Consider the following 25,379-nt stretch of genomic DNA (forward strand, 5'->3'; position numbering starts at 1 on the left):
GGTGGAATATCTGTTGACCTTAATAGTCAGTGAACTTCACTTCCTGGGATTAAAAAAGTTTAGCGGTCTCTTTACTGCTTTGGATACTTTTTAAATGTTTAGATTTTTTTTCACTTAGTTCTTTTCACAGTTTTGAGTATTCAGTTCCACATGAATATTTTGCTGTAATCTCTTTGTGCAGACCTCATTTGAAATGTAAGAGTCTGCTTTTCTCATTTGTCAAATAAATTTATGGTGTCTCTTTTCTGATCTTCAGCATTTAAGGACATTTAGGTTTTCCTTATTCTTCAGGGGCTGCCGCCTCATCTGTTTCAGATTCTGCCTAATTCTCAACTATGTTGTAGTTATCTTCTCCTGGGCTTTGCTGGTTTCTCCCTTCCTCATAGGCAACCCACTTCTCTTCCTCAACTTCTCTGATGATAGGCTGGTCCCACTCAGATCCCCTAGCCTCTCGATTTTCCTGGCTCACCAGGCTTTGGCCGTGTTCTTCCCCTTCCCCAATACTTCTTCCTTACACAGTTTTGTCGTCTTTACTCTGCCCTCAGCCTGGCTCCCCAGGCAACCCCAGGATATCCCTCTGAGGCTCCTCGCTAACAGTGTCGTTGGTTTCCTCTTGTCTTTTCAAATCCAAAGCTGTCTAAAAACTAGGGGCTGATATTTGGATTGCACGTTCCCTTTCCCTGTGTCAACTTTGGCGGGCCTGCTTCCAGCATCCTGGGTAAGCCTGGATGAGGGCTCACTTGTTGGCTTTAAATTTTTTTTTTTTTTTTTTGAGACAGAGTCTCGCTTTCTTGCCTAGGCTAGAGTGAGTGCCGTGGTGTCAGCCTAGCTCACAGCAACCTCGAACTCCTGGGCTCAAGGGATCCTCCTGCCTCAGCCTCCCGAGTAGCTGGGACTACAGGCATGCGCCACCATGCCCAGCTGATTTTTATATTATATACATTAGTTGGCCAATTAATTTCTTTCTATTTTTATGGTAGAGACGGGGTCTCGCTCAGGCTGGTTTTGAACTCCTGACCTTGAGCAATTTGCCCGCCTCGGCCTCCCAGAGTGCTAGGATTACAGGCGTGAGCCACCGCGCCCGGCCTAATTTTTTTTTTTTTTCATTCAGGTCTATGGAGCTATAGCTTCATTTCCTATTTGGTGACTACTGTTGGTTCTACACATCACTCCCTCACTTTTAGCTGATTCATGCAATGATTCAGGTGGCAGGAAAATTTCCTCTCCAGGTTGGCCTGGGTCTTCTGCAGGTGGAGGACATCCTGCTACTGCTCTCATTTCTTTGCAGAGCCATTTCTTTGTTTAGCTGGTCTGGCAGGGTGTTAATGAACCTCTCACTTGTGCTGATAATTTTCACTAAAATTGCCCGGTTCACATCCAGTTTAGATACCACTTCCTCTGGGAAGTGGGACCTACTCTTTGGCACTTGGCATGCTTGGTGGAGGATGCAGTAGATCAGCTCCTCATTTTCTATTCCACAGTCCTCTTACTGCATATCTTCCCTTAGAGCAAAGGCCAGAAACCTAAAATACATTTTCTAAACTCATTTCCCGTGAGATTTAGATTCTAATCAGATGCATTCATGTGAGACTTGAATTAGGAATTGAGTTAACGGATTAGAGACAGAGAATTGAGAGAGGAGTGAGGTATATCTGAGCTCTGGACCCAACAGCAGCAGCCTCCTGGTTTCCCAGCTTCTTGATTGTAAAAGGTTCTACCTCCCTTGGGGGGCCAGTTCTGAGAGTTATTCCTTGTGGCCCAGCTTATCTCACCTTTGGGTACATTTTGTGTGTACATATATCATTCTCTGTAAAGCAGTATGCCTTTTTAATGAAAATACTTATATTTAGACAAAAGCACCAAAGGGCTCCTGACTCATTTTGCAAGAATGATTCCCAAAATAATTTCACATGACACAACACAGAGGTGATCTATATTCTATATTCCTGCTTTGTGGTCTAAATTTTACTTAGTACAATTATGTATCATTAAACAACAGGGATATGTTCTGAGAAATACATCATTAGGCACTTTCATTGTTGTGTGAACATCATAGAGTGTACTTATATAAACCTAGATGGTAGAGCCTACTGCACACCTAGGCTATATAGTAGAGCCTATTGCTCCTAGGCTACAGGTATGTACGGCGTGTTACTGTAATGAATACTGTAGGCGATTGGAACACAATGGTAAATATTTGTGTATCTAAATATTTTTAAAGGTACAGTAAAAAATATAAAAAAAATTTTAAATGGTACATTTGGTACACTTATGAATAGAGCTTACAGGACTGGAAATTGCTGTGGGTGATGAGTGGTGAGTGAATGTGAAGGCCTAGGACATTCCTGTACAGTACTATAGGCATTATAAACACTGTACACTTAGACTACACTAAATTTATTTTAAAAATTATATTCAATTATATATTAACCTTAGCTTACTGTAACTATAAACTTTAGCTTAAAACAAACACATTGTACAACTATACAAAAACATTTTCTGTTGTCATAGTAGTCTATAAGCTTTTTTCTATTTTTTTTTCTTTTTTATTTTTTTACTTTTTAAACTTTTTGTTAAAAACTAAGACACACATACACACATCAGCCTAGGCCTACACAGGGTTGGGATCATCAGTATCACTGTCTTCCACCTCCACATATTGTTCCACTGGAAGGTCTTCAGGAATAATAGCAACATGTAGCTGTTATCTCCTACAATAACAATGCCTTCTAGAAGGCTTCCTGCAGGATCTGCCTGAGGCTCTTTTACAGTTAATATTTTTTTTTATAATTAGAAGAAATATACTCTGATGAATAAAAGTAGTATAATATAGTAAATAAATCAGTAACATAGTCATTTATTATTATCAAGTATTATGTACTTTACATAACTGTATTGCTGAACACCACTGGAAGTGCATAGGTGTGTTTACACCAGCATCACCACAAACATGTGATTAATGCATTGTACTACAATATTATGATCACTTGAGGCAAGAGGAATTTTTCAGCTCCATTAGAATCTTACAGGACTACTGTTGTAGTTGTGGTTCCGTCATTGACCAAAATGATATGTGGTGCATGACTGTAGATTGTACATTAGGATACTTTAGTATATTTCAACAAAATGTCAAGTCTGTAACCAAATACATGAATTTTGCCTGGTAGCCATCTAAACTGTCACTGTACAGTTATACACATTAAAAAACAGAAAACCTTGCTCAGCCCTGGGTAGAGAATTGCTATTCTCATGTGTTGGAATCCTGTAGTTTAAATTAGGCTCACTGCCTACCTCTCACGTGAGTTTCACTTTTGGGTCTCTCAGAATCCACTGCAGCTTTCTTCTTTTTTTTTTTAAAGATTTTATGTCTAAGCTTATGCAGCTTTCTTCTTGATTCCCTCTCCAGCTGCCCAGGACCAACTTAGATGATCCATTCTTGACTTAGAGAGTCTTCTGGCCCCTGTCCTTACTGTCTCCATTACATTCCTAACCTTTTTCCTATATGACTAAGAAGTCAGGTCCTGGCATGGAAGCAATAAACTTGTAAATTGTTCTCAGTTCTCATCCTGTCTCTCCCAAGTCCCCAAAGGAGCACTTTCTCCACATATCACACCGATAACACTAGACTAGGAATCAGATGGCCCAGATTCTGCTCTGCTACTGAACAAGCCCTGTGATTTTGGAAAGATAGCCTATGTGGACCTCAGTACATTTCTCTGAGAGTTGGGGGACTAGATGCTATATAAATCCCCATAGAAATCCATAATACGAAGTTCTTAACAATTCAGTTTAGCTAATAATACTAATTAAACTCTTATGCTGAAAACTGTACTAGGTACTAGATACACAAGGAAGAATCAGTTACAGTCCCAACCTCCAAAGTGTTTAGGGCCTGTTGGGGAGATAAAGAATTACAATTTGGGCAATAAATAGTACTTAAAAAAGTAAGTAAAGAGTCAAAGGAACAAGGGATAAGAGTGCTATTTAAGTCAGTCTGCAGTGAGGGTGGAGAGGCTCCATGGGAAATGATGTCTGAGTTAATATCCAAAGAGAAATTGAGATTTGTGGAAGGAAGAGGAGAATTAATAAAAGAGCCTTCTAGGCAAAGACTGTTGTGCAGAAATACATAGAGAGCAGGACATGGTGGTGTGCACCTGTAGTCCCAGTCACTCGGGAGGCTCAGGCCAGAGAATTGCTTGAGTTCAGAAGTTCCAGACTAATCTAGGCTACACAGTGAGATCCCATGTCAAAAAAGGGAAAAAAAGGGTCCAAAGAAAAGCATCAGCAACTGCAGGGGCTTTTGTGCTGCTGGAACATAGAATCGAAGGGGGAGGATGAATATTTTCTTTATAGCTATTGAATCTGATTCTTGCTAACATGGGGACTAGCAGATGAAACTGGCAGAAATTAGTTGATAAAAATGGTGAGATTATTTTTTGAACTGGCAGCAGGGAAATGTCACTTTTGAAAGATTATTAACACCAAAATAACAGGATCTATATTTTCTACCAGCTATGGTATGGAGGAGTAATTTTAGAGAGATGATAGTAATCTAAATTAAGAGAATCAATATAGAAGGAGAAAGGGGGCAAGTTGAATAGACACTGAGAAGTTCAGTCAACAGACTGGATGATTGATATGGGAGGAGGCTAAGGAGGGGGGCATATTTCTCATGTATGTAATTGGATGGGTAGGATGATATTGAGATTAGAATGTAAAAGAAAGAGCTGAGTGTGGGGAAAGATGAGATTAATTTGGGGAGTTTTTAAACTTGAGATGCCTGTGGAATATCTTTTTGGAGATAGCCTATAGACCATTGGGTCGGGGGAGAGATACATGCTACAGACCCTGATAGGGTAGCAGTTAGCATTAATGTAAATGTAGCCATTGTAATGGTTGTTTATGAGAAGAGAAGGCTAACAGAAGAACCCTGCAGAATACCCATGTTTAAGGGACAGGGCAGGAAAGAGGAGATTATGAAAGAACAACAACAACAAAAATGCATAGGCAGATCATGAGCATGAAGTATGATGGAAGCTAAGGTAAATGTTTCTAAAGGTATAGTCAATAGTGTCAGATGCCACAGAGAAGTGAGATAGTTAAGCCTCCATAGTATGTACCGTGTTTCCCTGAAAATAAGACAGGGTCTTATATTTATTTTTCCTCAAGAAGACACCCTAGGGCTTATTTTTAGGGAATGTGTTATTTTTTTTAAGTACGGTACAACAATCTACATTTATTCAAATATAGTTAAGTCATCTTCTGGAACATCATCATAACTCTCCAAACCCCGAATTCCATCCTGAATTTCTTGCAACTCTATTTCGTTTAGAACCACTGGCCTTAATCTCTTATGTCCAGCAGTAGAGCTCTCATGGGCCAGATGAGAAGGGCTGCTCGTCGTCTTTACCGCTCTGCAATGAAATGCATGGGATGTGCAGATACATTGCATATATTGCGCAAATGCTTAGAAATCCTGCTAGGGCTTATTTTATGGGTAGGTCTTATTTTCGGGGAAACACTGTAGCTATGTGGAAGTGGTTAGTGATACTGATTAGAGCAAGTAGAGTTCAGTGGCTTTTTGAGTATGGGAGGCAGAGTATAGTCATTGAGAAGTAAAGTCATTGAGACAAAGACAGCTGTTTAATGAACTTTATTCATGACAGGAAGGAGGAAAGAGGGCAGTAACCAAAGTAGGAGGTATAAAGTGGAGAAGAAGAGAGGAGTCTGTTGTGGTTTAAGATGGGAGACACTCAGGAAATTAGAAGCTGATGGAAACGTGACAGCAGGAAGAAGGAAATATTAGTATCTGGGGGAGATCGAGGATCTCAGTGATGGAGCAAGGTTCCTGGGATGGTAAGTAAACAGCCCAGTTGGACAGGAAAGCTGGAGGAGGAGGGACACCTCTTCCACTGTGTGGAAGCAAGTGTAGCTAGGTTTAGCTTATATGGTGGCAGGAAGCTGACGGACTTCACTTCTTCTGGCTTTCTGTTCCTTGGAGACACAAGAGGTGAAGTTGTCCCCTGGGAATGAGTGGCATTGTAGGGTGTCTGAGAAGATTTGAAATAGACATTGTTGAAAATGCCTATATAAACACAGAAGGGTTGGAAGTGTGAAGGGCCAAGTTCAGATTGAGCTCCATGAATTTCTAGTGAAACCTGTCTGCTGAGTTTTGTGATTTTTTTTTCCCCCTTTCCCTCTCACAGTACTGAGCAGCCTTAGTGTAGGCAAGTAAAAAATAGATAGAATGAACGTGGGCTAAGGTTTTGCTGAGTGGATATATAATGTCAAGACAGTGAGTCTAGAGAATTGGAGGTGATAGCTGGTGAATGGGGTACAGGCTGGACCAGGGGAGAAGAGAGAGGTGAAAACATGCTGGTGGGGAGAAAGTCAAGGGGTTGCAGGAGAGTGTCCCTCAAAGAGTTTGATGAGAGTTAGGATTGGAGATTGCTATCAGAATGGGCTGTTTGCATTTAACCTTTCAAAGGTATACTACTTGGGTAACTGACAAAGTCCAGCTGTTGCTATAGAAGTTGGTGACTGAGGTGGCACGGGATGAAAGTTTTGAGATGTGGCCCAGTTAAGTGCCTATGCTCCTATGCTAGTACCTGAGTTACTGCTCACTTTGTCTCTCCCTTTTTAGTTATCCTGGTAAAAGAGGCCTAATTATTACATGATCATATACTCTAAATTCTCTTTAATTATTAATGATATTTGTGCAAAAGATTGTGTATCTTCAAACATCTGTTTTAACTTTGCAAGTTAAACAGATCACCACATAACTTTGTCATTGTTTCTAAAGCTTGTATGAGAGGTGTTATAAAAGGAACTATTTATATATAGTAAATATTTTTAAAAGAAAACAAAGGGAGGCCGGGCGCTGTGGCTCACGCCTGTAATCCTAGCTCTTGGGAGGCCGAGGCGGGCGGATTGCTCAAGGTCAGGAGTTCAAAACCAGCCTGAGCAAGAGCGAGACCCCGTCTCTACTATAAACAGAAAGAAATTAATTGGCCAACTGATATATATATATAAAAAAAATTAGCCGGGCATAGTGGCGCATGCCTGTAGTCCCAGCTACTCGGGAGGCTGAGGCAGAAGGATCACTTGAGCCCAGGAGTTTGAGGTTGCTGTGAGCTAGGCTGACGCCACGGCACTCACTCTAGCCTGGACAACAAAGTGAGACTCTGTCTCAAAAAAAAAAAAAAAAAAAAAAAGAAAACAAAGGGGAGTGGGAGTCCACCAAATTCATGACAGGAGTTGCTTCTGGAGAGAACAAAAAGAACCTCTTCTTTATCTAAAGTGTTCTATTTTAATACTGTGGAGAGAGAAAAATGACAATTTTAACATTTATTTCTTCTGGGTATAGGGGTGTTTATTATATTATTCATTGTACTCTCTGTGCCAAAAGGAATTATGACAGCAAGACCTGCTAACAATTTAAAGTTTTCCTTATAGATTCTACTGGATGATCATATGACATTGAGGGTGACATGAACTAAATGCAAACCATTGGAATACGCTTTAGGGAGCTTTGACATGCACATTATCTTAACTTATCCTCATAGCATTCCTGTAAGGTCAGGAAATTTGAACTTAGATGTTAAATAAATTGCCCGTAATTATGCTTCTTTACCACTTGGTAAAGAAAGATATGGAACCCAAGTCTTTCTGATTGCAAAGCGTTTCTCTGTTATACTGGTACTGCTTATTTTTTTTTTTTTTTTTTTTTTTTTTATTTTCTGGCTAGCCAGGGTCCAAGCCCCAGAGCACCAACACAGTGGCCACTCTCGCAGGCAAGGACCGGTACTGCTTATTTATGCCAGCCATTATGCCATTATCTAACACCTAGTTCAATTAATCTGTATTCACTTCTGTAAAGCCCCCAGCTAAAGCTTACCAGAGTTGATTCCATGGATTCTTTTTTTTTTGAGACAGAGTCTTACTCTGTTGCCCAGGCTAGAGTGCTGTGGCACCAGCCTAGCTCACAGCAACCTCAAACTCCTGGGCTCAAGCAATCCTTCTGCCTCAGCCTCCTGAGTAGCTGGGACTACAGGCATGCACCACTGTGCCGGTTAATTTTTTCTATATATTTTTAGTTAGCCAATTTCTTTCTTTCTATTTTTAGTAGAGAGGGGATCTTGCTCTTGCTCAGGCTGGTTTCGAACTCCTGTCCTTGAGTTATCCATGTGCCTCAGCCTCCCAGAGTACTAGGATTACAGGCATGAGCCACTGCGCCCAGCCTGCATGAATTCTTATAACCCATAAATATCTTCCTGAAAACTTGCCTATAACGCAAAATGTTGAATACCAATTATTTTCGCACCAACTTTCCAAGTATGTAAGTGTATGTTACCTTCTATAGCAGATGCGTTTCTAAAATACTGTGGCAAAATTCAACATGTTAAGATGCCACAAAATGAGGACTGCTTGTATTGGCTTGACATTTCTTAAAAGTAAATTTAACTATTTTAATATTTACAATTTTTTATTACAGGATGTGAAGTTACCCCAGATGTAAACATTTCAGGCCAAAAATTTAACATTAAACTCCTGATTCCAGTTGCGGAAGGCATGAATGAAATCTGGCTTCGTTGTGACAATGTAAGTTTTCCAGTTAAAAGTACACCCCAATTTTCTTTGCTTTTTATGTGAGTTGATCAGTCATCTTTAAATTTTGTCCTTGAAAGACCCGCCACGTGATACATTTCACACATCACTGTTTCTTTTGACAGGAGAAGCAGTACGCACACTGGATGGCAGCCTGCAGATTAGCCTCCAAAGGCAAGACCATGGCGGACAGTTCTTACAACTTAGAAGTGCAAAATATTCTTTCCTTTCTGAAGATGCAGCATTTAAACCCAGATCCTCAGTTAATACCAGAGCAGATCACAACTGATATAAATCCTGAATGTTTGGTGTCTCCTCGATATCTAAAAAAGTATAAGAACAAGCAGGTACTTGATTTGTTTTACTTCATCTAGTGTTTTCTGCTGGTTTGTTTTATAATTTTGTATGTATACTTTAAATTTAGTTTCTCCTCTTAAACAAAACTTTTTAGTCTTAATTGGTAGTTTTTACTTTAATATCAAGTGGTTAGAATATAAAATACAGGTTGAATATCCCTAATGTGAAAATCTAAAATGCTCCAAAATCTGAAACTTTGAGAGCACTGACATAACTTTCAAAGGAGATGCTCATTGGAGCATTTTGGATTTCAGATTTTCAAATTAAGGGTGCTCAACCAGAAATTATAACACAAATATTCTGAAATCGAAAATGCTTCTGGTCCCAGGCATTTCAGGTAAGGGCTACTCAACCTTCAGGAAATAAGTAGACTTCAGTCAGTTTAAATTGGTCATTTTAAAAAAAATCTTTATAATTTTAATAGAATAAATGAGGTGGAATAGTGGAGAACATTTAAACAACTTGAAATCATTCGTTAACAGGATGTTCTTTCAAACATTTCAGAGAATTGAACATGTTCTTAATGCTTTTAATTCATTTGATTTTATTCCTTATATAATTAAGCAAATGTGATACAAAGTAGTACAGCCAGCATTTCCCAACAAAAGTCTGTAATACCTGTTCTTGCTATTGAAGTGGACTTTTCCAGCCTTAGAAAGCAACTTTACGAGGGTAGGAGCAGTCTACATTTTAACAGTGTCTTTTTTTTTTTTTTTTAATAGAACCTAACCAAAATTTTGCACAAGGTTACAAAGTTTGGTAGATTTTCATTGAAATTCACTCTTTTGTCCACTCTATTTAGAATGCCTTTCCTGGAAATTAATACCATAAAAGGATTGCTATTTAGGAAAATGGTTCTTCAGTACAACATAAAAAGGTCCTTTGCAGGGGAGTTTCACTTGGGATAGCCCCAGTATTCTCTACACCAAATATCAGCCATAAAAGGAAAAGGCTTCAGTTTAGAGGTGGGGTGGGCAGGGGAAGAAGACCTTTAAAATAAATATTTCATTTTTATCTAGTTTCGCTTTTATCTTTTAGCAGTAATTTTAAAACATACTGAAAAGGCTCAATGAAATACTCAGAACATTTATTAATTCCTTAACTTTAAATATAATGTTTATTATGTGAGTCTGAAATCAGTTAGAAATGTTCAGAAGTTTTAATCACAAAGTATTTGTCCTTAAATTTCATAGGTGGTGTAAGCCTAGAAGTTGTTTATCCCATAGTCATACGATGTGGGAGTAGTAAGGAATGGAGGAAATGCTGCCCTTGGGAACTTTGTGGAATGTAGGTTGTAAGTTAAAAGGGAAAGTAAAGCAAGTACTAATTTCATTTCAGTTTTTATTTTTAAATTATTTGTAAAGAAACTTGTTTCTAAAGTTTGCCTTCAAAGGCAGTGAATAATTTCAAATCTTAGCAGTTTTATCATTTCACTATTAGGTATCAGGAAAAAAAGTATAAATGTGAGGACTGCCAAATGGTTTCCCTATCAACTGTTTATTGAGTTGTTTTCTCAGAAGCCTTTAAAATGATAGTTTTCTACTCCTGAGTTCTTGACTGGAAATTGTCAACTGAAAATTCCCTTCAGGACAAAAATGATGTTTCACTCATCTTTAACTGACAGTGTGTGGTCCGTGGTTAGGAATCCTTCTCATCTGTCTTCCACATTGGCATCTTACCAAATGCACATTCTTTTTAACCCTCCTTTCTCTAACTAGACTTTAAATTGTTCCCAGAAGGTCAGGAGGGACCATGTATTATAAGTGCTGATACTCAGAAGTTTTAGTTGCTCCTGCATGTCAGGCACTGTGCTATTCACTGGACTTCATGCTCAGTAATTGTTAAAATGAATTCCATGACATTCTGAAGTCTACAGGAAGATATGCAGGCAGCAGGGTCGTTCTTCCTAGCCAGGACATAAACACATGGTTTTCCTTTGGGTCTATCAGTATAACCTTTGTTTATATTTAATCTACTTTAATTTCCTACAATTATACATACATTAACTAAACTTGCTATTTTAAAGTAAATAACATTCAAACTGGATTTTAATTGAAAAAAATTTTTTAATTAGAAATGGGTTCTCACTGTGTTTGTCCAAACTGGTCCTCAAGCAATCCTCCTGCCTTGGCCTCCAAAAGTGCTGGGATTATAGGCATGAGCCACCACACCTGGCCATGGATTTTTAAATTTTAAAGAAAAGAATTGTTCTATATGTTAATCCAAATTGAAATGTCTAATGCATTTATAGCCACAATTTCTAGTATAGTGTATGGCATCTCTTTATTTTTCCTTCCAGGAAAAAGGATGCAAAAAACAGATGGTAATTGAGGGGTTTGCTTTTCTTATGTAAAAAAAGAAACAGTTTGGGCACTGCACTTATTTATGTCTTCAACTTCTTATTCTAAAAAGCAGTGCATGGATATTATCTGACTAAATCTGAGAAAACGTTAAAGGCTTTTTGAATATTAATTTTTATTTAGCTACTAAAATAATTAGCTTTACCCTAACCAGTAAGAACTGGTATATGAAGGGGGAAGGTACATGTAGTTGCTCTTACTATTTTCTCCCTACAAATTTCTACCCTTAATTTTTTAGTAACATTTAACATTCTAAAATAATGTGGAATGTTTTTCAGTATCTAAATGGAAAATAATTACTGCTTCCTCATTTTCATTCTTGCATTTACTTTGCTTGGTTTCCACCTGAAGTAATATTTTGCATGGTTTTTGGCTGGAATTTTGGGTTTCAGGTTACTGCAACTTTTTCTTTGCTTCATTGCCATTTTTTCTGATTGCCTCTTTGTTTTTCTTTCTGCTTCCTTTTTCTTTCTTCGCATTGCCATCTACAGCCAGGCTATATAAGAGATTTGGTAAGTTCTCTATATTTACCCAAAACAAAAAAAAGTTAATTAACAATTTAAAATCCATAGTCACAACCTTCCCTCATGGATTTCATCCCTTTCATCCCTGGTGAGCAGCTGTCCCAAAGTGAGCATAATTTAAATAACTTTTCTAATAATTCCTTTAGAAATTTTCAGGTACTTTAAAGCTGCCAACAAATATTCCTACTAGAAACTTGTATTCCAGGTATTTGTTCTGATCATATATAGGTGTTAAATTTAATTAAGGCTCATCATGTATATGTGTATTAGAATATGCCTCAAATATGGCAATTAGTACTTTGTTTCTTAAACAAAAAAGGAAAGAGTCTCACTCTGTTGCCCTGGCTAGAGTGCCGTGGCATCAGCCTAGCTCACAGCAACCTCAAACTCCTAGGCTTAAGCAATCCTTCTGCGTAGCTGGGACTATAGGCATGCACCACCATGCCTGGCTAATTTTTTCTATATGTTTTTAGCTGTCCAATTAATTTCTTTCTAGTTTTAGTAGAGACAGGGTCTTGCTCTTGCTCAGGCTGGTTTTGAACTCCTGAGCTCAATCGATCCTCCCACCTCGGCCTCCCAGAGTGCTAGGATTACAGGCGTGAGCCAGCGTGCCTGGCCAGTACTTTGTTTCTTGATATATGGAAACTGAAATTAAGAATTATTATTTTGACAGTCATCATTATTAAAATCCCCAAATGTAGCTTCAGATATTTCCTAATTTCAACTCTTGCAGTATATGATTTTGGGGAAGACTGCATAATTCAATCTTTTGAAATCTTTTTTGTCTTGATTCTACCATGAAAGAATAATGTCTAATGGTAAAGGTGATGTTTAATTATGTTTAGATAACGGCAAGAATCTTGGAGGCCCATCAGAATGTAGCTCAGATGAGTTTAATCGAAGCCAAAATGAGATTTATTCAAGCTTGGCAGTCATTACCTGAATTTGGCATCACACACTTCATTGCAAGGTCAGTGGTTCTACTAAGCATCTATGTGTAAACCTTAATCGGTGCATTTTTGCTTAATCTATTAATACTTCATGTAATTAGAAGTTAAACATTTACAATAAAATTTAAAGAATGTTACATTTTCTAAACTTTTTCACATTAAAAATCCAAAATATAGGGCGACTTCCGGGGCCCCCGCTCTTGGGGCCCAGAACCTCGTCCACGATAAAAAAAAAAAAAGAAAAAAAAAAATCCAAAATATAATTGCATTTCTGTTTTTACTCATAAGAGAATAGCATTTTTGTTTTAGGGTCAGAGAGCACTTATCTTGAAGAAAAGCAGACCAGCATGATGTTTCTTCCCCCAAACATGTTTTTTTGTTTGTTTTTTTTTTTTTTTTTGTTTTTTTTTTGAGACAGAGTCTCACTTTGTTGTCCAGGCTAGAGTGAGTGCTGTGGCGTCAGCCTAGCTCACAGCAACCTCAAACTCCTGGGCTTGAGTGATCCTTCTGCCTCAGCCCCCCGAGTAGCTGGGACTACAGGCATGCGCCACCATGCCCGGCTAATTTTTTTTTATTTTTTTTTTTTTGAGACAGAGTCTCGTTTTGTTGCCCAGGCTAGAGTGAGTGCCATGGCGTCAGCCTAGCTCACAGCAACCTCAAACTCCTGGGCTCCAGCGATCCTTCTGCCTCAGCCTCCCGAGTAGCTGGGACTACAGGCATGTGCCACCATGCCTGGCTAATTTTTTTTTTATATATATATATATATATCAGTTAGCCAATTAATTTCTTTCTATTTATAGTAGAGACGGGGTCTCGCTCTTGCTCAGGCTGGTTTTGAACTCCTGACCTTGAGCAATCCGCCCGCCTCGGCCTCCCAGAGAGCTAGGATTACAGGCGTGAGCCACCGCGCCCGGCCCTAATTTTTTATATATATATCAGTTGGCCAATTAATTTCTTTCTATTTATAGTAGAGACGGGGTCTCGCTCTTGCTCAGGCTGGTTTTGAACTCCTGACCTCGAGCAATCCGCCCGCCTCGGCCTCCCAAGAGCTAGGATTACAGGCGTGAGCCACCGCGCCCGGCCCCCAAACATGTTTTTAAGTATTCTTTAATGTTGTAGGTTCCAAGGGGGGAAAAAAGAAGAACTTATTGGAATTGCATACAACAGACTAATTAGGATGGATGCGAGCACAGGAGATGCAATTAAAACATGGCGTTTCAGCAACATGAAACAGTGGAATGTAAACTGGGAAATCAAAATGGTAAGCTAATAAAGATGCTATATTTGAGTATAGTGCTTCTGATAAAAATCAGTAAATTCAGAATAAAAGGCCTATAAATTCTGAAGATGATTTGTACCATTACCTCTTAAAGTACATACGATGGTTGGCTATTTGTTTCTCACTTAAATTTGCCTGTTTCATAACTAACCCAGTTATTAAAATTCTAAGGACATAATAATTTGTTTAGAATATTGCCTGGCCTTTTTAAAAGTTGTCTTTCTATAATAGATACATCCCATCTTCTCTTAATAGCAGCTACTATTAATACTTGATAAATGCTTGCTCTGTGCCAGGAATGCTACTCGATGTTTACATTTGTCCCCTAATATAAAAATCATCATAGCCTTCTATGGTAAATGGATTACCAGTACTTTACAAATGAGGTGGGAGGATCTCTTGAGGCCAGGAGTTCAAGACCAGCCTGGCCAACATAGCAAGACTCCATCTCTACAGAAAAATTTTAAATGTTGCTGGGCATGGTGGCACGTTCCTGTAGTCCCAGCTACTTGAGAGACTGAGGCTACAGTGAGCTATGATGATGCCACTGTACTCCAGCCTGAGCAACAGAACAAGACCCCATCTCCTAAGGAAAAAAAGAAAAAGAGGCCTAAGGGCCATCATTGTCCATGACCACGTACCCAGTAACAGAATCTGGATTCAAACTAAAACCTGGCACATTTACCGCTATATATTATGCTGTCCCTAGTCTTGGAGTACATGAATATCAAATAAAATAAATAGAACCTTTTACTAATAAGTCATTTAGGATCATAGTGGATTTGTATTAATTCCCATCACTTAATATATTGAGTCTCATATTTCTGAAATATTCAAACATGATACCTAAAGGTTAAATATCTAAAGCAAATATTAAATAAAACACAGGAAGTGGGTTTTCCTCCAGGACTTGAAGAGACATTCTCATTAATTGAATCACCAGAGACCATTTGGGAACTTAATGACCTTAAACCCTTGCATTCAGTCTTCCTTTTCATAAGAAAAAACTATTAGCCCTCTTTCCACCCCCTTTTAAACTGATACTGTTCCTTTGGACTTAAAGGTATTAATTTAGGATTTTAAAAGAGTAACTATTTGAGGATCAAGAAGTATTCTTAAGCAGCATAGTAACTTCTCTTGGACATAGCCTCCTCAAGTTTTCTGATAGTTCTTTGTCTTTGTTCCAGGTTACAGTAGAGTTTGCAGATGAAGTACGATTGTCCTTCATTTGTACTGAAGTAGACTGCAAAGTGGTTCATGAATTCATTGGTGGCTACATATTTCTCTCAACACGTGCAAAAGACCAAAATGAGAGTTTAGATGAAGAGATGTTCTACAAACTTACCAGTGGTTGGGTGTGAATAGAAATTTTGTGTAATGAAACTCCACAGCCATAACAATATTTAACTTTAAAGCTGTCTGTTACATGCTGCTTAATAAAGTAAGCTTGAATTTTATTTTATCATGAAAACGTTTTTGCCTTATCAAACAGTTAACATGTGCACTAAACAAGCACGACTATTAATCTGTTATCATGATACAATAAATGGTCTATTTGGCACATATCCCTTAGGGCCATGGATCGAAAACTGAGATAGTGGACAAATCAGCAGCAAACCGTCACTGATTAAGCTAGCCAAACTGTAAGAAACAAGCCATCTACTTTAGAGCTACCCAGGGCTTACTTATATGAAGTCTATTTATGATGTCTAATGCATGTGTTTTAATGTATGCTTAATTTGATGTCATATTTTAAAATAGCCTACTTTTGGTAGCCATTTGATCCCCCCCGCAACAAATCAGGCCTGCAAAAGATGCCTAATTATTTAAATAGTATCATTGTTTGACCTTGAAGGAAAATGCTTTTAGTCCGTTATGCTTGGTTTATTTTTGTCCTTGAATAAGCATGTATGTATATTGTTGTGTTTTTATTTTTACACCATATTGTATTACAACACTTTTAGTATTCACCAGCATATTCACTGTCTGCCTAAAATATGCAACTTTTGCATTACAATATGAAGTAAAAGGTCTATGAAGTATTCATTTTGTGTAACTAATGTACAAACACAAATTTTATAAAATTGTACAGTTTTGTTAAAACTACTCACAACTAGCAAATGGCTTAAATGTAGCATCTTGCATTAATTAAATGCTTTTAAAAGATATAATTAATATGCAATTTTAATATCTGCTAAATTAAGAATGACTTAATTATGGTCATGATTTACCACAATGTCCTTAAAACTCTAATGCCTTGACTGGCCTTGTTCTAGTCTGTTGCGCTGTTACAATCTGCGTTGGTGCTAGTCAGAAAATTCCTAGCTCACATAGCCCAAAAGGGTGCCAGGGAGGGGTGGATTTACCAGTATTGTCCAATAACTCATGGTTTAAAGACTGTATAAATGCATTTTATTTTAAATAAAAGCAAAACTTTTATTTAATGTTTCTTTTTGTACTCCTTGTTTCTAATATTTACACAGCACTGATTTTGTGGAAATGAACTTTTGCCTTTGAGAAACACTTTGCCTACTTGTGTTGTGAGAGCTGGCTAGTACTACAAAGTCACCAGATTGATAAAAGACTCCAAGAGATAAAATATCTCTAAGTTGAGAACCCCTCATTCTTCTTAATACTTAAAAATGGATGTGTAATATCTAAATGTTAGAAATGTAGTTATAAGCAGAAGTTGACTGGAGAAGAATTTGGTATAAACAGCAAAATTATCTTGGTTTAAAAAAAAAAAAACATTTATGAATTTACTGCCAGTTACTGCTGTCATCACTCAGACTCAAAATTTCAGTCTTTTACCCCTTGCATTTAATCAGGCCAATTCCTGTTAATTTTTCCCTCACACAGCTTTGCACCTTTCTCTTGTCATTACTGTCACCATCACCCAAATTCAGTTCTTTGTCCTGTGCCTGTCTCTTAAAGCAAGGCTTTCATCATGTTCTCCTTGGCTTTTCTTTGTACTGTAAAGCCATATGACAGGCCTTACTGCAAAATTTTTAAGAATTCCTTCCCATTAAATTTTTTTTTAAATAATATATTCCCTTCCCTCATCTTTAAAAATAACGAAATGAAAACATATATCTAAGTGTTACCTATTCTAATTTACATGACAAGTAAAGCTGCCTGTAAAGTGAAACAAGCTTTCAGTGCTTTAAAGCTTTCCTCATCACACAAGAGCAAAACGGATTCATCGTCAATGCACAGCACAAACTGTCGTGTGGACTGTGAGTGCTGGCTGTGGGCAAGGTTTCGCGACCGGTGAGTGCCATGCCGAAGTGGTTAATCCAGCCTCAGCACAGCACTGGCTGCATTTCACTCTGACTTCTTTTCTACAGGAATAAAAGCCAAAGTCAAGGGCTGAGAGGTCTTTTGTGGCCTCCCAACTCACATTTTCATCATCTCCCAATAGTCGTCTCCTTCCAAACTGGGCAGCTCACATTCTCCTGACACTTTGCACGCACACGTCTCCTATCTTTCCCCAAGCCTGGGATGTCTTCTTCCTGCCCAAAGCTCATCTGTTTAGCATTTTAGAAAGAGCTCAAGTGCTCTTTCTTCCATAAGCTCTTTCAAGTTTCCTTAAAGCCAAAAATGTTCTCTACCTCCCATGAACTGCCATTGAATTTGGTCCTTTTGTGGAACTTAAGAGCAATCATCCTTATTATAGTTGAATATATCCTATTGCCCCTAATAAATTACTGCAACTTTGAGGACTAGATCTGAGTGCCATAATTTCTACTTAGAGGTCACTTAACACATTTATTTATTGTATATAATATTGCTTATTTTAGAAATCAAGGAATTATTAGAACCTTGAATTTTTATAGCTTCAGCATAATAGTTTAATACAGAGGAAACTTTTTGCACACCAACTATGCATTAGGAACTATGTTTAGTGCTATTATATTCTCTCTTAAGGATTCATACAATCCAGTACCCTCATTTTATAGATAAGGCTCAGAGAGACCAAGTGACCTGTTGAAAGTCACACAGCTATAATTTGTGCCAAAGAAGAGTTAGAAGTGGAACCCAGGTTTGTATCTCCCTACCCAGTAGTGTTAAACCCTTCATGAATCCTGAAGAACCTTACTAGGATAGTGGCCGTTCTACAAAGACTAGTAAGACTGGCTGGGGCATCCAGAGACCTAGATTCACGTTTCTGCCCTGTGTGATTCAAGTTCATGTGGACATGAAGGTGCTGGTAACAGGACATCAAGCTTCCCTCCAACTTTTTCTCTTAAATCAGCAGGTTAGATGTAGTTAATCAGTAATCTTAACTCGGTACAAATTTTTTATACAACCTTGAACTTCAAAAGTATGGAGCTAGGGATGTGAACTTTGTAAAAGCCACTTGCAGTTCTTGACCACTCTGCTCATACACAGGCAAAAAAACAAAGATCTGGCAGAGTGACTTTTTCCTTTTTGTATACCGTAGCTTTTGCTCTTTTTTTTTAATGTTAAGTCTTATTAAGGTGCTTGTAACAGTGATTTTAATTAGTGATTAGTGGGATCAAGCGAACCTGGTTCCCTGACCCATCATATATCTAGGGAAAAAAAACAAAAAACAGGGTTAAATAAAATGTTTAAAGTCCTCCACACTGGCTACATTGAATATAGTAATTTTTCAATAAAATGTTAGGGTTTATTTTTTTACTCAAAACTTTTTCTTACCCTCTGTACATCCTATGCCTTTCATAACAATTTATACTCCCTATAATTAAGTTTGACAAGGGATGCAACTGTTTTTAGACCAATCACTTAAAACATGGTAAACGTCTACGCACCACTTCGATAACTCAAAGTATAAGCATAGGGCTTCTGAAATCCATCCCTTTGTGACATACTGTTGTGAACAAATGCGAACCTGAAAGAGCCAGCCTTTCAAGACGGATCCTGAGTGGCTACCTGGGCCAAAATATAAAATACTGCCCAATAGCCGTTTGCTGAGTTGGGGGTCACACACATTTATTGAGCTTCCCTAAAACCAGCATCTTTTATCTTTGGAAACCAACCAGTCAGAGCTCACCTGCCCTGGCGAATCCGGGCTCAGCTGTGTCAGCCAACCAGGGTTCAGCTGCAGTGACCAATCAGAACCAACCAAGTTTCAATCCTCCATTTCCATAGACAGACCTGATAGGGAACCTGCACGGGAATTTTGCTATAAAGCGCCAGCCATCTCTTTGGTGTCCCCAGTATACACCTTCCTTTTACACCAGGGGCTGAGTTTTCCCAGATTTGCAACCTGTTCACTGAAATACAGTCTCTTTCCTCCAAATTCCGTTTCACGGAACTTTTATTCACACTGTCATCACTGATACTGAATGCTTGACCATGCACACAGATGCCATCTATACTCTGCTTTATTCTAAAAATGTAGGTGCTGATTTTAAAAAATTTTAAAAACTTGACACCCCCCTCTCATCCCAAAACGTTTTTGTAGCTATTATCATCATCCTCTCTTTGTAAGCCATATAATTGCTCCAGAAAGACAAGGTTGGGCTGACCGACCGTACGGGTGCAGACCTAATGGACATGGTACTATAAGAAGTTGAGCCAACTCTTATTCTACTGATAGAGTCCCAGTCATCGCTACAAAGTAATATCCAGGAAGAAGTTGTTTACTGGAGAGCTCTGCGCTTTTCAACAAATTAACTGCAACTTTATCTGTTTGAACTGCTTGGGTCTGGCAGCTCAGGAACGGGGGAGGCGGGGGAGACCACTGACAGGAAATGGGAAACTCGCCATCTGGGGAAGGGGGATGCAATTCTCAGAGTGGATTGCAGAGCCTCCCAGGACAGGATACAGAGTAGCCAAAAACCTTATCTGCTGACCTTATTTCCCACTGCGGATTCCGCTCTTGTTTGCTCTGTTTTATTTAATAAACAATACAAAGTTTCCCAGGCTGAATGTATACATTAAAAGTCTCTGATTCCCTTAGTAAACAGTTATCTGCCCACACACATGCACACACATACACACATGCATACACACACTCCCAGTTGAGTTTCCTTTCTGATATTTGTGCATAGGCCTGTGTATTGCTAAAAATTACACGCACTTAAAATAATTTGAGACCATTATTTCATGAGATCTAATTATAGTCTCATGTAGCTTCATTGGTCAGGCATTATCTGTATTACTGCTCAAGGAAGTAGTCCAAGTTCAATGTTAATTAAATTTGTGATTACAAACAGCACAACCAACCAAACAGGTTTAAATTCATATCTGTATTAATATGGTTTATAGATACTGCATGATAAAAAGAACACTTTTTATAAGCATAAAATTCTCATCTCATATGTAAATTTTGTGAGCTTTATTTGTATGACCAAGTAAAATTCAAGTGAATACATTGACTCTCAGGTTTACTGATGGGAATATCTACACAACCTTGTTTCTATCTTCCTGCATAATGGCAAATTCAATTAGCTCTTAGAAGAAACATTTGGAAAACAGGATAGCAAAGGGCCAGGAACAGCCAAAACACTCCTAAAAATACCACAGGTGAGGGGAATAGCCCTACCAAATAGCAAGTAGTATTTAAAAGAAAAGAAAAAAACTACCTTGAAAGTGTAATGTTGGCACAGAGAAGACTAAAGTAAGGGAAAAGTCCAGACTCCACAAGCACACTTGCACTTGGAAGAGCTTCTGAACGAAAGGTGCTGGTGTTCATCTTTATGAAACAAAATAATTTGGACCACGACATCATATATTATACGTATGCAGCAGTCCAAATCAATGCCAAATGGATTAAATTTTGTTGTTGTTGAGACACAGAGTCCCACTCTGTTGCCCTCAGTAGAGTGCCGTGGCGTCAGCCTAACTCACAGCAACCTCAAATTCCTGGGCTCAAGTGATCCTCCTGCCTCAGCCTCCTGAGTAGCTGGGACTACAGGTGAGTTCCACAACACCTGACTAATTTTTCTATTTTTAGTAGAGATGGGGTCTCACTCTTGCTCAGGCTGGTCTCGAACTCCTGATCTCAAGCGATCCTCCTGCCTTGGTCTCCCACAGCACTAGGATTACAGGCATGAGACACCATGACCAGCCTTGGATTAAATTCTTATATGTAAACGGCGAAACCACAAAACTTTTAAAAAATAACAGAGCATTTATATGACATTAGGAAAAGATTTTGTGTGTTAAGGACACAAAAAGTACAAACATTACATTAAAATAAGAACTGTAAAGCTGCTATAAAGAGTAAAAGGCAAATCAAATGGGGAGAAGATATTTGCAAACACATAATTGACAGAGGATTAGCATTCAGAATGTAAAAATGGACAAAACACTAGAATAGGCATTTCACAAAAAAGCAAACCTGAAATGGCCAATAAACCTATGAAAAACTGTTTAACTTCACTAGTATTCTGGAAGATGGAGAGGGAGATTTTAAATACAATTAGAGTACAGTTTCACATATGCCATATTAGTAAAGTATTTAAAGTCTGACAACATCAAGTATTGGCCAGAATGTGGAATCATTGGAATATATTAATATATTGCTGGTAGGAGTATAAATTGGAACAGAGCACTTCAGAAACACTTTGACGTTGTCTGGTAAAATTACAGATGTATCCTATGACCCCAGAATTCCACTGCTGAGCACGTACACACCCTGGAGAAGCTTGCCCATGCACACCCCGAGACAAAGCTCAAGAATATGCAGGTGCACTACTTATGATAGCAAAAAACTGGAAACAATCAAATGTCTATAATGGTCAAATGGATAAATTATAATCCAGTCCTACAGTGGAATTAAAATAGCAATGATTAAATTCCATTATACAAAACAACTTGGATGAATCACACTGTAATGTCAGCCTTAAAAAAAATCTAGTTGCAAAAGATACATAGCATGTGTGAACTAGGCTGACGCCACGGCACTCACTCTAGCCTAGGCAACAAAGTGAGACTCTGTCTCAAAAAAAATAAAATAAAAAAATAAAAAAAAAAAGATACATAGCATGATTCAAGTTTTGAACGTGCAAAATCTTTAAACAAAAAAGACAATAGAGTCAAAGCTGGGTTTTCAAAAGACAGACTACTGATGATTCTGAAGTCCAGCATGAAACAGAGTGACTGTAGCCTAATGGAATTGAGGGAGTCTGGCTCTTTTTTATTTTTTTATTTCAGCATATTATGGAAGTATCCCAAGAATGGAGTCTGGCTCTTGACAGCTGCCACTCTGCTCTCTTGATGTGCTATCCTGGGTCTGGCCCTGCCGCCAAGCGAATGACTAATTGGCTGACTGTGTGGCTGCCAGAGTTTAAGAAAGGAGCTAATGAGCCCAGGGTCAGAGGTCCAGTTGGCTTTGCTGTTTCATACTCAGGCTGTGCCAATATCCTGTAAATCCCACAAGAGGGGCTAAACAAGACCAGAACAGATCGATCAGCTCTATGAGAAACCCAAACTAAGCTCAAAGGTCTGGTCGGTAGACAAATCACAGCATTTGCTTCTCATAAGCAAGTATGAAAATGTCAACACAAATCTTAGTAAACCGCCCAAGGCATAGCTGAGGAGTCGAGGTCCTGGATACCGCATCTTGCAACCTGGATTAGTATCAAAGTTGTTCTTGTACTTTAGATCCAGCCTCCTGCTAACACTAACTTTACGAAAAAGGAGTTCTGCAAATGATGCTGCCCGTCAAGAAATCACCCTACACTGTCCTAATTTGAAAGTGCTTCATAACTATATGAACATGAAGCCAACAGTACAAAAAAGCTAGATAGAAACCTATTGCTATGTAACTGGACAATATTGAAAATATCTAGAATCTATTTTGTTTGTTTTAAAAATGCCCCCAGTTCACACAGAGGGGACCAACAAAAGCAGTGATTACAGGCAGGTAAAACCACTGGGCAGCTTTATAAAAAATTATTCAGTAAAACTGGCTCAGGGCAGCTTCGGTGACAATGGAAAAGAGAAACAGTATCATAGACTGAAGGAGGCACACATAGGTTTATCTACAAGTGTATATTTTGAAAGAAAAGCCTTCATTTTTACAAGGGGGTGACAATCCCAGTTAATCTGTACCAAAGATGGGGGAAAGGAAGTCAGTTCTTCAAAAATAGTCACAATAGGTCAAAGAAACCTACTTGCCAAGGAAAGAGCAGGTAGCAAACAGGAGGACATTACTGTTAGAGTCATCTTTGTCACTTAGGTTTGACTTTCATTTCTAAACCTCTAACCCTAGAAATAACTTTGCATAATCAGCCCAAATGTCTCCATGGAAGGTTTATAATGCTTCAATTTCAGGAGTTCTCAGAAGAAGCCTCTCTTGTGTTATGTTTCTTTCTGATTGGGCTTTAGTCTCTGGTTTCAGTGTTCTGAGTACTTGCCATATGGCAGCAGTTCAGAAACTTCTTTTTACCTTCTCGTAGATTTTGTTAAGAGCAGCCACATAATGAAGAGTAAACGCCTCCTTATTCTTAGCAGGAAGCTGGAGCTAAGTTCCTTGCAGTGCCCCGTCCAGACCTCGCTGTCCTGCGCATGGAGGCCTAACGCTGTGAACTCGACCTTTTCACATGCCCAGAATTCCTCCTATGAAGATATTTAAAGAGGGAACTGGACAGATGTTTTCTTTAATCTTCAATAGTTAAGACAAATCTGTAGCATGTAGAACTTCTAGAAGTTTTTTGTTGCTGTTGTTTTTAGGCAAACAACATAAATTAACAGTGTTTCCTCTAGTCCCAAGAAGTATGAGATCAAATTAGGTTGATCTCGAAACAAAAATGACTTCTAAACCTGTTAAGATTTGATTATAACCTTTGTTCTGGGTTTATATTCTGAGAAATTGAGCGAAGAAGCTGTGTTCCATAAAAGCCTGGGGCAGAGTCTTTTGCAATCTGTTAGGCAACTATTTTAAAGGGGGTGGAGGTGTATAATAACTAATGGTTTGGTACTTAGCTAATTGAGTTCTGTCTCTAAGACAGAGGTCAGAAGTCCTGGAGGCGAGTCAGTGCATCTTGTTCCAAGAGATCTACAAATTCAGAGCCACTCCTCAGCCAACATCGACACTGACAAGGCAAGTGGAGCTGCTCGGTTGACTATGCTTTTGAGAAACAGAAGAAACTTCCTGAAGAGCTGAAGACCAAAGTATGTTACTGAAGCTGAAGGTGGAGAAATAGAAAGCAAGGGCAGGGCGCAGGGGCTCACGCCTGTAATCCGAGCACTCTGGGAGGCCGAGGCGGGTGGATTGCTCAAGGTCAGGAGTTTGAAACCAGCCTGAGCCAGACCCTGCCTCTACTCAAAATATAAAGAAACTAATTAACCAACTAAAATATATATACACACAAAATTAGCCAGGCATGGTGGCGCATGCCTGTAGTCCCAGCTACTTGGGAGGCTGAGGCAGAAGGATTGCTTGAGCCAGGAGTTTGAGGTTGCTGTGAGCTAGGTGGATGCCACGGCACTCACTCTAGCCCGCGCAACAAAGTGAGACTCTGTCTAAAAAAAAAAAAGAAAAGAAAAATAGAAAGCAAGAGGCTGTTATCTTTTTAATAAATCTCACACTTTGAGCTCCCACAAGGAATAGAACATTATGGTAAGTGACGTGGGGCCCAGAGATGAAAAGGCTCATGTAGACCCCGGGAAGACGGCACACGAGGAGTCTGACACATGTCAGGCAGCCGTTTGTGACTAACAGCCAAGTGAGTGATGAGGTGATAAGTGTTCACGAGGCACAGAGAACAGCTGTGGACCACAGCCACCCCGAAAAGCGCCTGCCAGAGGGGGTGCCCGCAGGGCCTTGGAGGGCATGAAGGCAGAGGGACGGGAGCGAGGCTCCAGGTGAGTGAGATAATCCCAACCCTGACATGAGGAAATGGTAGATACTCAATAAATATTTGTGAAAACCTCAAAGAGGGAGTTTAAAAAAAAAAGAAATTGGATAAGATACACAAACAGACATCCTGTGGAGTGGTGTGGTACGTGTTTGAGTTCTTCAAATGGAGCTAAATTTAGCCAACTCTTTCTGACGCGCAGATGGGGAAGCCAGGATGTGAGGGAGACCATCTACCGAAAGTCATCCCGGAGAAACACGGGAAGCATCAGCCATAACTCAATTACTTTAAATGCTTGTCGTTTTAAAAAGCAGGGCAGGAACAAAAATGAGAAAGCAACAAAAAAGGATTCTCAAAACATGAAAGGGTGTAACACATTGCAGCTTCCCCAGACAAGATGTCCCGGGGAAGGCCCGTGGGAAGGCCAACCTCCGTTTTAAAAGACACCCCTCACATGCAGGGTGAGGAGAGAGCCGGGCCAGAAACAGACGTGGGGACGCGCACACGCC

General features: G+C 39.0%; 1 protein-coding gene across 6 annotated transcripts in view; it reads left to right on the forward strand.

Moving 5' to 3' along the window:
• FERMT2 (FERM domain containing kindlin 2) overlaps positions 1–16,521 on the forward strand; it is a 78,832-nt gene extending 62,311 nt beyond the window's left edge. For 2 of the 6 annotated variants that reach the window (XM_012757998.3, XM_012758000.3), the window contains 7 exons: positions 8,495–8,601; positions 8,733–8,954; positions 11,264–11,287; positions 11,816–11,836; positions 12,694–12,818; positions 13,918–14,059; positions 15,265–16,521. In XM_012757998.3, coding sequence (XP_012613452.1) covers positions 8,495–8,601; positions 8,733–8,954; positions 11,264–11,287; positions 11,816–11,836; positions 12,694–12,818; positions 13,918–14,059; positions 15,265–15,438 — 815 coding nt within the window. In that variant the 3' untranslated portion in view covers positions 15,439–16,521. The remainder of the gene's footprint in view (positions 1–8,494; positions 8,602–8,732; positions 8,955–11,263; positions 11,288–11,815; positions 11,837–12,693; positions 12,819–13,917; positions 14,060–15,264) is intronic. The other 4 variants (XM_012757999.3, XM_012758002.3, XM_012758003.3 and 1 more) reach the window with 2 other exon arrangements.
• The last annotated feature ends 8,858 nt before the right edge of the window (positions 16,522–25,379 follow it).

The sequence above is a fragment of the Microcebus murinus genome, chromosome 6 (assembly GCF_040939455.1).
Source record: "Microcebus murinus isolate Inina chromosome 6, M.murinus_Inina_mat1.0, whole genome shotgun sequence".
NCBI classification, from domain to species: domain Eukaryota; kingdom Metazoa; phylum Chordata; class Mammalia; order Primates; family Cheirogaleidae; genus Microcebus; species Microcebus murinus.